Below are 12,570 nucleotides of genomic sequence, written 5' to 3'. Positions count from 1 at the left end.
CTGTCAGCTCCTCTGGCACCGGCTTACACCAGTCTCGGAGAGGTAAGTCATATACAAAATGTAATACTTTCAGCACTCCTGGCGCCGGCTTACGGCAATCGCGGTTAGGTAGAAGCTGTACATTTACATATATAATTAGTCATATAACACTATCAGCACCCCAGCATCGGCATACGACAGTCTCGGTTTGGCAGTGTCTGTATATTAACAAATATGATAATTCATATATCACTGTAAGCCTAACTGATAGGGGTATCACAATTGCTTGTACTATGTATAAGTTGTACACTAGCATTCTGAACAACAGAATTGTGAAATGGGCAGATAGTCCAAATATGATCGTTGAAAAACAAAATGGTTTTAGAAATGGTCGAAGTTCTATAGACCATGTTTCTAGTCTGACAAACATAGCTGAGACCCGTAAATGAAGTCTACTTTCTGTGCTTTCATAGACTTTTTGAAGGCGTTCGACTCTTTAAATAGGAATGCCCTATGGAAAATGTAGGTTTATTATACCAAAATGTTAACTGCAGTTAAATCTTTGTAGCCAAATGTTTGTTCATGTGATCGTGGTAATACCTATGCAACAGGTTAACTGTAAAATCTGGCGTACGACAAGGATGTTCTCTATCAATAGTTTTATTTTATATCTATGTTAATGATTTATCTTTGCTTATTAAAAGCTGTAATAAAGGTGTGGATTTTGCATGATATTTTTTTTCAATTTTACGGTATGCTGATGATTTAGTTTTACTAGCTGAAATTGAGGAAGATTTACATTACATGTTGAATTCATTCTGCAATTGGTGTAGTACCAATAGGATGGTTGTTAATATTGAAAAAAAATTGTGCATTTTAGAAATGCATCAATACCAAAAACTAGCTTTAAGTTTGCATGTGCCAATTCTCCGTTAATTGTTAAAAGTCAATATATGTATTTAGGAAATATGTAAACTGAACATTTAGATTATAATATAACAGCAAAACTGGTAGCACAAAGTGCTAGCCGTGCACTTGGACTACTCATTGCAAAATAAGTTTTGGGGATTACATTTCAATGTTTACAAGAAATAGTATTATACCTGTATTGTTCCTGTCATTACCTGGAGCGTCGTTTTAGAGTGTAAAATCATAAGTTGTATTAACGCAATCCATAATAGAGCGATGAGGTTTTTCCTTGGTACTGGTAAATACACGCCAAATGCAGCTGTTTATGGTGAAACTGGTTGGATACCAGTGTTTGAATCCAAATATAATAAATAAGATCATGCTCAAAGTGTATTTGTTAATTTTAATGGTATGCCAGATATTTACAAATTTAATTTTCTTTTCGCTCACCCAGACCCCATTGTAATAAAATAACTTGTAAAAACCTGCTGTGAAATACTCAAATGTAGAAATAATGTTTTACATGTATATAGTAAAAGTAATAGCTAAGTGTTACACGCAACTTTAGCCATTTATTTTGCTCTTAGTCAATGTTTTCATCTTCTAAGTTTTAGCCACATAAAAACATCTTTTTTTCTTATCAATGGCATGCAATAATTCGTGAATGTAAACATGGTTGTCTTAAATAAATACTGCATTTTTTTTTAGAAATTAGCATCTGTCAGTTAGGTGTAGTTTTAGTGTATATAACTATGTACATGTGATTTAATGATAGTAATGCAAGATTGTGGTTGCCACTCCGTTTCTTATAATTCTTAAATAGAATGGCTGTGCACATGTTAATTGTATAAACATGATAAAACGTAAATAAACATATATATGGCTTACGACAGTGTCGGTTTGGCAGAGACTGTACACTAACATATATGATAATTCATATAACACCGTCAGCGCCCCTGGCACCTGCTTACGGCAGTCTCGGTTTGGCAGTGACTGTTCATTTACATATATGATAAGTCATATACCACTGTCAGTGCCCCTGGCACCAGCTTAAGGCAGTCTAGGGTTGACAGAGACTGTACACTAACACATATGATAAGTCATATAACACTGTCAGCGCCCCTGGCGCCGGCTTACGGCAATCGCGGTTTGGCAGAGACTGTACATTAACATATATGATAAGTTATATATCACTGTCAACGCCCCTGACGCGGGCTTACGACAGTCTCGGTTTGGCAGAGACTGTACATTAACAAATATGATAAGTCATATAACACTGTCAACGCCCTTGGCACCGGCTTACGGCAATCGCGGTTTGGCAGAGACTGTACACTAACATATATGATAATTCATATAACACTGTCAGCGTCACTAGCGCCTGCTTACGGCAATCGCGGTTTGGCAGAGACTGTACACTTACATATATGATAATTCATATAACACTGTCAGCGTCCCTGGCGCCTGCTTAAGGCAATCGCGGTTTAGCAGAGACTGTACACTTACATATATGATAATTCATATAACACTGTCAGCGTCCCTGGCGCCTGCTTAAGGCAATCGCGGTTTAGCAGAGACTGTACACTAACATATATGAACATTCATATTACACTGTCAGCGTCCCTGGCGCCTGCTTAAGGCAATCGCGGTTTGGCAGAGACTGTACACTAACATATATGATAATTCATATAACACTGTCAGCGTCCCTGGCGCCTGCTTACGGCAATCGCGGTTTAGCAGAGACTGTACACTAACATATATGATAATTCATATAACACTGTCAGCGTCCCTGGCGCCTGCTTACGGCAATCGCGGTTTGGCAGAGACTGTTAATACACATATATGAACATTCATATAACACTGTCAGCGTCCCTGGTGCCGGCTTACGGCAATCGCGGTTTGGCAGAGACTGTTCATAAACTTATATGATAAGTCATATAACACTGTCATGCGTTAGATGAAAAATGAAAACAAAACAAAATAACACTTCGAATGTAATCGAAAGTAAACGAAGGATGGAAATAATAAATCATGTGTGTGTATATATATATATATATATATAGAGAGAGAGAGAGTAACTTATAGTTACAATGTTCGCGTTGTTGCAGCCGCAAAAAAGAACCATGGGACCATCATTTAAAGGATTTCATAAGGACCTCGGCCACTTTTTCAATGCATTTGCTTATTTCACTGTTTATTTTAACGAATTAAGAGCGTACGCACACATGCATTGTTTAAGATGAAATTTTCCCTAAATCATGCGCATGTAACGCATTTTCGGTGTTTGTATTTTTGCACCCACGAACAGCCTCTTATACACACTGTTTCATTTTGCATGGTAAAATATCGAGTATGTTTTATTTCCTTCGAGAACTTTTGTTGTATTTAACATCTAATTTATGTTTAGTTCATATCATGCGAATACATTTTGCAGATAATAAAAAAAAGAATATTTGACACGATCGCATTGTCTGCAGTTTATTCCCCGACATACTTGACGAACTTGTAAAACAATGAAGCAATTAATCTGGTTTGGTAGTATAAGATTGATAGATAAGTAAGTCCGGCTAGAGTAAAACATATACATTGTTTCTTCATTGGTGAATATTGAAATACATGCCCGAAACCAGAGAAATATAATAGCGTGTCTTTGAGGGACTTCTTTGTGGAAGGTTAAATTCTCATTTTGGGACGTGGTCGCAGGTTATATGCCTTAGAAGCCGTACAATGAGGAAATTCGTATTAACTTACAGTCCATTTGTTTGAAAGACAAAGGTTACATAAACAGACACGCGAAACTTAGTCGTCAGGGATAATCACATTTACAATAGTATCCGGCATAATTGGACAAATTAAAACAAATGCCCAGCCTCTTAATTAGTTGTATTTCTACGGAATTACCGGACAGTGTGAACGGAAAGGCTATAAAAGGGTAACGTATTCTCAAATATGATAAACAATTGTTACAAACATCGTTCGAACAATATGACCATATCAAACAGAATACTGGTAATTCAAAACTCTACTTTGTAAACAAAAACACTTATTTTTCGAATATTTACAATATATATATTGAAATATATATATGTATTATAAGTTTTTGTTCCTTTTCTATTTCAGAAGTATGTCGTTTTCGTCTGTATTTACATGTGCGGAATATCTGATGCATCACGTGCCAGCGAAGAATGCGAAGAACCACCAACTATAAATCGCGATGGATTGAACTTCGAAGATATAACGACCTTCTTCACATTCAGTGGCCTTCCAAACTATATACCAAACCATGCCGAGTCTTTCGACAGTGTTCCAGAACGCTACATCGATAATTCCACCAGCCATTATTTCGGCCCCAGAACATGCCACAAGCCATTCGTAGCTGCAGAGGGACGTCTGTTGCGCCATCGCCGTAGAGCAAACACGATCAACAACATAGCCGCATGTAGTTGGGCATATATAAAGAACACTGATGAAAACAGAATACCAAAAGTCCTTTTGGAGACCAAGTGTTTGTGTCCCGATCCAGGACTTGAAAATTCTGTTTGCGCAGAAGTGGTCCATCAAGTTAAAGTTTTACGTAGGGTTGGTTGTGAAAATGGTCAATACGTGTATGCGACCATTAATGAAAATATAAACGTCGCGTGTGTGGCAGTGAGACTCCCTACAGGTGAACTCACTGGAAGCGACCACGAAAGAATGATTGAGTAACGAGAATGATTCGTCCAGACTAAGATCAGATGTTATCAGATGGACCTGTACTTTATTGGAATATGTTGGTGACTTTTACCGCTGTGTCGTCTTTCAGACTTTACAAGAATATTTATATAGCGTTTACTAGTCATGTATGGTATATCTGTATGTTTAAAAATGGAAATGTAATTATCTTGATATGATTGGAATAAAGTGTGTTTTGAATGGAGACGTGGTTCATTTGTTGTTGTTTTAAATAGAAAACTATTAACAATGGAAACAAACATACAGCGCCAATCTAAAGAATAACAGCCTAAAACATTATCGGTTTCGCTTTGGGTATTTCATGTATAATATGTTTGAGTTTATACTTCATTTAGGTTATTGTTCAAATTAGCATTGTCATTGCTTACTTAAAGGAAGTGAATTGGCAAAACTACAAACACATAATGATCCAATAAGGATTACATAATTAGGCACCAAACTACTATATAAACAACGTATAGATCTGAACAACGTGACTTAAAATCAACTTACTGGTTTATTAATATTAAAATCTAATCATAGAGCAAAACAATGTACATTTTCCTGTGTGATTTAATCTTAGTTTTACTTTGGACATATGCAAGCATAGTTTTATCATGTAGAGAACCTGAAGCATTACCACGAGTAAATGAGATACCGTTTGCATTTCATGATTCGTTTTGGCTGCTTCCATCATTAAATGATACAATATATCAATATAGAACAACTAGTACTGCAAGAAGAACAAGAGCTCAAAACATGTATCTGTTCGGAAACAAACACTGCAAGTTTGAAGAAGAAACGGATCTACTTGATGGAATTTTGACTAACCGAACTCGTATATTCGAAATGTGCCCATACCACTATCAACTAAATTACAAAAAGACTCGTATTCCGCAGATTTTAATGGAGGCGAAATGTAACTGTCCCTCGAGAGGTGATTGTGTTGGGGGACCACGGAGGTCTTCTTGTAGGGAAATAAGCTACTTTACTAAAGTCTGGCAGAGAACTGGCTGCACAAATGGCGTCTATGATTACAAGGAGGTATTGGAGGAAATTACCATTGGATGTACTTGTGCTCTGGACTCACGAAAATCGTTATAATCTCCAACATAACCTTGTTTTTAACACTCAAATAGGAGACGTTTATAGGTTTGGACTCGAGATAATTTCTGTGGTTTCAGACATTACTTTCGTATCCAAGAACAGCAAGCTCTTTAAATGACAAAACAACAATTATATAGCGTGTTTTCACGCAAAATGTTCCTTTCTTTAATAAAATAGTTTTGTACAATTCGAGAATATAAATTATAACCATATTGCTTTCTTTCAAACTACCACTACTACCGCTTTTGCTATTGCTGCTGTTGCTGCTGCCACTACTGCCACTACTACCACTACTACCACTACTACTACTGCTGCTGCTGCTGCTGCTGCTGCTACTGCTACTGCTACTGCTACTGCTACTGCTACTACTACTACTACTACTACTACTACAACTGTAACTCAAATATTTTTGTAACACGACTTTTTATACATGTTCAGTGTATGTATGGTATCAATGTATATTTGACACTAAAATAAATTGAACACATAATTGTTTGCTTTTGGCTTCTGACATTGAATGACATGTTACCCAGAGTCACCGCCGTAACGTCATGATCTTAACATCTAGCGATCAAAAATCCCAACACTCTCCTCGGTTTTCTTCCGAAAGTCTCGGTCATGCAGTAGTCGGTCAGGATAGACCGTTGGCATGGTCTGTGTGTCCGTGTTCTAGTATCTGTGTGGGAGTCTGTCAGGATGAACCGTTGGCACGGTCCGTGTTCTAGTATCTGGGTGGGCGTCCGTCAGGAAAGACCGTTGGCATGGTCTGTGTGTCCGTGTTTTAATATCTGGGTGGACGTCCGTCATGATGAACCGTTGGCATGGTGTGTGTGTTTGTCCGTGTTCTAGTATCAGGGTGGGAGTCCGTCAGGATAAACCGTTGGCATGGTCTGTGAAACCGTGTTCTAGTATCTGGGTGGGAGTCCGTCAGGATGAACCGTTGGTATGGTATGTGAGTCCGTGTTCTAGTATCTGGTTGGGAGTCCGTCAGGATGAACCGTTGGCATGGTCTGTGTGTCCGTGATCTAGCACTAGGGTGGGAGTCCGTCAGGATAGACCGTTGGCATGGTCCTTGTTCTAGTATCTGGGTGGGAGTCCGTCAGAATGAACCGTTGGTATGGTCTGTGTGTCTGTGTTCCAGTATCTGGGTGGGAGTCTGTCAGGATAGACCGTTGGCATGGTCAGTGTTCTAGTATCTGGGTGGGAGTCCGTCAGGATAGACCGTTGGCATGGTCCGTGTTCTAGTATCTGGGTGGGAGTCCGTCAGGATGAACCGTTGGTATGGTCTGTGTGTCAGTGTTCTAGTATCTGGGTGGGAGTCCGTCAGGATAAACCGTTGGCATGGTCTGTGTGTCAGTGTTCTAGTATCTGGGTGGGAGTCCGTCAGGATAGACCGTTGGCATGGTCTTTGTTCTAGTATCTGGGTGGGGGTCCGTCATGATGAACCGTTAGCATGGTCTGTGTTCTAGTATCTGGGATGGAGTCCGTCAGGATAGACCGTTGACATGGTCTGTGTGTCCGTGTTCTAGTATATGGGTGGGAGTCAGTCAGGATGAACCGTTGGCATAGTCTGTGAAACCGTGTTCTAGTATCTGGGTGGGAGTCCGTCAGGATAGACCGTTGGCATGGCCTGTGTTCTAGTATCTGGGTGGGAGTCCGTCAGGATAGACCGTTGGTATGGCCTGTGTTCTAGTATCTGGGTGGGAGTCCGTCAGGATAGACCGTTGGCATGGTCTGTGTTCTAGTATCTGGGTGGGAGTCCGTCAGGATAGACCGTTGGCATGGCCTGTGTTCTAGTATCTGGGTGGGAGTCCGTCAGGATAAACCGTTGGCATGGTCTGTGTGTCCGTGTTCTAGTATCTTGGTGGGAGTCCGTCAGGATAGACCGTTGTCATGGTCTGTGTGTCTGTGTTCTAGTATCTGGGTGGGAGTCTGTCAGGATGAACCGTTGTCATGGTCTGTGTGTCCGTGTTCTAGTATCTGGGTGGGAGTCCGTCAGGATAGACCGTTGGCATGGTCTGTGTTCTAGTATCTGGGTTGAAGTCCGTCAGGATGAACCGTTGGCATGGTCTGTGTTCTAGCATCTGGGTGGGAATCCGTCAGGATAGACCGTTGGCATGGTCTGTGTGTCCATGTTCTAGTATTTGGGTGGGAGTTCGTCAGGATTGATCGTTGGCATGGTCTGTGTGTCCGTGTTCTAGTATCTGGGTGGGAGTCCGTCAGGATGAACCAGTGGCATGGTCTGTGTGTCCGTGTTCTAGTATCTGGGTGGGAATCCGTCAGAATGAACCGTTAGCATGGTCTATGTGTCCGTGTTCTAGTATCTGGTTGGAAGTCAGTCAGGATAAACCGTTGGCATGGTCTGTGTTCTAGTATTTGAGTGGGAGTCCGTCAGGACGAACTGTTAACATAGTCTGTGTGTCCGTGATCTAGCATCAGGATGGGAGTCCGTCAGGATGAACCGTTGGTATGGTATGTGAGTCCGTGTTCTAGTATCTGGTTGGGAGTCCGTCAGGATGAACTGTTAGCATGGTATGTGTGTCCGTGATCTAGCATCAGGATGGGAGTCCGTCAGGATAGACCGTTGGCATGGTCTGTGTTCTAGTATCAGGGTGGGAGGCCGTCAGGATAGACCGTTGGTATGGTCTGTGTTCTAGTATCTGGGTGGGAGTCCGTCAGGATAGACCGTTGGCATGGTCTGTGTGTCCGTGTTATAGTATCTGGGTGGGAGTCCGTCAGGATGAACCAGTGGCATGGTCTGTGTGTCCGTGTTCTAGCATCTCGCTGCTTCTGCATGCCGTTTTGCTATTATGACTGCTCGATGCAGTGTTACCAAGCAAACCGCTAGATCAATATTTGGTGTTAGGTGTTGCGATGGAATTGCCTGCGCTTCTTTAATAGGCCCTGGTCAGACACACCCACCGTATTAAGGCGATTTGGTGGTCTGGAAGATGTCGTTGCGAATATTCGATTACCAAAATGATTCTTTTAGAAGTTGTAGAAATCTGTAACTATACGCTATGATATAGCAAGGGCCTATTAACACGTCTTTATCGCAGCCGTTATCGACGTGTAACACAGTACTTTCTGTGCGTTCGAGGAAACTACAATACGCTTTGGTTTGGGAGAGCTAAACTGATGGTGTCATAAGTGACTATTTTAGTGCCTCGAACACTGCCTGCGGCTCCTCACCCTACAGAAACGCATTATTGCCAATAAAACAATACAACGGCTTTGGTAACATGGCATAGTTCTGAATAAAACAGAAACTACAGTAATAGTTGAACAAACCAACGAAATGCTTGACATCCTTCGAGGTTCTGGGTGCAGGCCAACCTGAAGCACATCGAACGTCGCATTCAGGCAATGCGATAATATCACATCTCTAACAATAAGACATAGAGAATCTACAGAGTGTGGTAGGGAGATGCAAGATATAGAGTATTCACCGCTGGTTCAACCCCTTCTGGCCTAAATATCACTTCATATGCATGGTTCGAATGCCGTGCCATATTAATAATATCTGTCATGTGTTCCCGTTCCGGATAGAAAAATCCGACCCGAGGGCACCTGCGTTGCCTGGTAACGAGGCTTGCCGAGTTACCGGCTACGCAGCGTGCCCGAGGGTCGGATTTTTTTTATCCGGAACGGATACACATGATATATATTTTTCTAGCATACCTTAATTTTTTTTGTGTGAAGAAACTGCATAAAAAAGCTCATTTTTGTACATTTCACCAAAAAGCGCGTGGGATAATGTTTACTGACGTGATGACGCGCAGTAATTTTTATTCACTGTCAACGTCAATAAGTTCCTTCGATATCAAGTCTTTGAAGGGTTATTTCGTTTTGTTGTGAAGATATATTTTTGCAAAGTTAATGTTTATGAAACTCATCTATTGAAATCTCATAATTATGGTTACTTAAAGTATATAATAAAAGAAATAAAAAGTATTACGTCACAGCGTGTGACTCATATGGCATGGGGGGATGCCAGATGGGATTTTCCAGCACTGCTGACGTCACCGGAAATGCTTATCCGGTGTGCTAGAAAAGACCTGGAGGATTTGTTCGATTGTCTATACTATTGCTCGTACATTTGGGCAGTTAGAGTCAGTTACTCAAGACACCTCGGTACTGCTACCCGCTTCAGAACGAGAGCCTTGTCCACCCCCCTCCCCCCGTGGTGACGGCTGAAAAACAACATTTGGCCCTTCAAGCGGTTGACCTTGATTCTGGGTTGACTGATGGAATCTGTATTTACTATTTAGCGGTGGCCGGTACCATTTTTGTGTAACAAAACGCTCTTGTAAATATCTCGTTAGTATTACTATTACATCCCTTTGTGAACACCTAGTGAAAGGTAGCAGCTTTCTGGCCTGCAGCCTCATACATTTCAGGCAGATTAAGAAATGCAATTCAATCTCTTCCCTATCACAGGGTTAAGAGATTGATTACACGAGGAGTCAGTCATGGGCACTTGTTTATGAGACAAGTCTTCATGGAAATGTAAATCTAAACATCTTATATAATAAATGTTTTACTCGTTGAAACCGATATTGCAGAAAACTATACAAAGACTATTTTAGCATTTATCACCCTTGGTTTGAAGGTTCTAGCTGTCAGTACCTTAGTTTTAACGCTGATGATGATTTGGATTTCGTCATAAAAAGGTGCATTTTACAAAACATCAGCGATTCCCTTTAACAGAATTACGTAAAAGCAGTTTCCAATGAAAAGATGAAAAAATTATTAAAAATTGATCAACCAACCCTCAAAGCAAAAATTGAGTTGGCCTGCACCCAAACGACACTTACTCGAATGGACACAGTTTGCGTGATCGAGTCACAGCCGCTCCCTAAATATGCACCGCAGTCTGGTTTAAACATACTTCATTTCAAAAAAAGGTTTAAATGACAACGTACATGTCCGTACAAATACTTAAAAATTTGATCGGATCGTAGTATGTTGACGTGAACATTTCACTCAAACGCCACAAGGGTGCAAGGTGGTAAACTTTCAGTGACACCGTGATTGGTACATGCTATACAGTATGCATTCAGCAACTTTCACCACCAATGCTTTCACAAGTAACATTTACTGTTACATGTATAATCACTTTTCACCCTGAACTAAGACTAGAAGCTATTCATAAAAATGGGTCCACGTCTCCGCACAACCATGTTATTTTCACTTAAGTAGGAGACATAATGTTCTTAAGAAAATCGCAATGCAGCCAATTGTTTAAAACCGACTAAGGTTTTGGTTTGGTCAAAGATATCCAAACTATGTATCGGTTGGTCAATATTGTGCAAACAATAACTACTAACCAATCTTATCGTTTTTATGAGTCAACTACTCAAAAGATAGCATATGGAAATTTAGCAACAAATTATACAAAAGCTGCAAACGTTACTTTTCATATACTGCCAATAGACATAGTTTATTAAAGAGACCAATCATTTGAAAAATCTAAAAAAATAAATAAATTGTGTGGCTTATTTTGGCTCCAGAATTAGTTTATATTTTTTATTCTTTTAGCTCGATTATGACTGCTGAAAGCTCGAGTCCTTTTCCTGTGTAGAAACTGTTACTGGTGTCCATTTTGAGCGGGCATGAGAGGGAAACCCAGGTAGGAATCGAACCCACATCCGGGCAGGCTCTACGTGCATCATCAAGATGAGTCTCGATTCTAGCTAGCCGGTCAGACTCTATTTGTGTCATTAGTGACGAGTCCCGGTTGTAGCGACCCGGCCAGGCTGAATGTGAATCATCAAAGACAAATCATGGTTGTAGCTGTCACACTCTATTTGCATCACAGAGACGACTCTCGGCTGTTGCGGGTCGGACAGGCACTATGTGCATCATTAGATTAGGGATTAGCCTCGGCTGTTGCGGGTCGGACAGGCACTATGTGCATCATTAGAGATTAGTGTCGGCTGTTGCGGGTCGGACAGGCACTATGTGCGTCATTAGAGATAAGTTTCGGCTGTTGCGGCTCTATGTACATATTCAGAGTCGAGTCTCGGCTGTTACGGGTCGGTCAGGCTATATCTTCAGCATCAGAGACGAGTATTGGTTGCAGCGAGCCGAACAGGCTCTTTGTTTATCATCAGAGACGAGTATCGGTTGTTAGGGGTCGGCCAGGCTTTATGTGCAGATGATGACGAATCTCGATAATCACGGGTCGGTCAGAATCTATGTGCATCATCAAAGACGAGTCTCGGTTGTACTGGGTCGGTCAGGCTCTATGTGTATCATCAGAAACGAGTCTCGGTTGAAACGGGTCTGACAGGCACTATGTGCGCCATTACAGATTAGTCTCGGCTATTGCGGCTCTATGTACATCTACATCTGCGGCTCCATGTATATATTCAGAGACGAGTCTGGGCTGTTACGGGCCGGTTATGCTATATCTGCAGCATCAGAGACGAGTATCGGTTGTAGCAAGCCGGTCAAGATCTATGTTAATCATCAGAGACGAGTCTGGGTTGTAACGGGTCGGTCGGGCTTTATGTGCAGATGATGACGCGTCTCGGTTGTTACGGGTCGGTCAGGATCTATGTGCATCATCAGAGACGAGTGATCGATGTAGCGGGCCGGTCAGTCTTTTGTGATTCACCATTGACGAGTCATGGTTATTGAAGGTCGGTCAGGTTCAATATGAAATATCAGAGTCGAGTTATAGATGAAGCGGGCAGGTCAGGCTATTGTGATTCACCAGAGACGAGTCATTGTTGTTGAAGGTCGGTCAGGCTCAATGTGAAATGTAAGAAACGAGTCATGGTTGTTGCGGGCATGTCAGACTCAATGAGCATCATCAGAGACCAGTCTCGGTTGTTACGGGTCGGTCAGGATCTATGTGCA

At 41.3% G+C, this 12,570-nt stretch overlaps 1 protein-coding gene across 1 annotated transcript; it reads left to right on the top strand.

Annotated features, from left to right (window-relative positions):
- Window positions 1-5,502, top strand: LOC128232572 (uncharacterized). The gene is made up of 2 exons (XM_052946214.1): window positions 1-42; window positions 4,006-5,502. The coding sequence occupies exon 2, from the start codon at window positions 4,033-4,035 to the stop codon at window positions 4,588-4,590; it is 558 nt and encodes a 185-aa protein (XP_052802174.1). The 5' UTR covers window positions 1-42; window positions 4,006-4,032; the 3' UTR covers window positions 4,591-5,502.
- Window positions 5,503-12,570: the final 7,068 nt, after the last annotated feature.

This window comes from Mya arenaria, chromosome 4 (genome assembly GCF_026914265.1).
Source record: "Mya arenaria isolate MELC-2E11 chromosome 4, ASM2691426v1".
NCBI lineage: Eukaryota > Metazoa > Mollusca > Bivalvia > Myida > Myidae > Mya > Mya arenaria.
The sequence above is the reverse complement of the archived record's forward strand: the minus strand, read 5'-3'. Positions and strand labels throughout refer to the sequence as shown.

Coding starts and splice junctions, on each gene's coding strand:
- LOC128232572 (XM_052946214.1), top strand. CDS start 4,033: ATGTGCGGAATATCTGATGCATCACGTGCCAGCGAAGAATGCGAAGAA.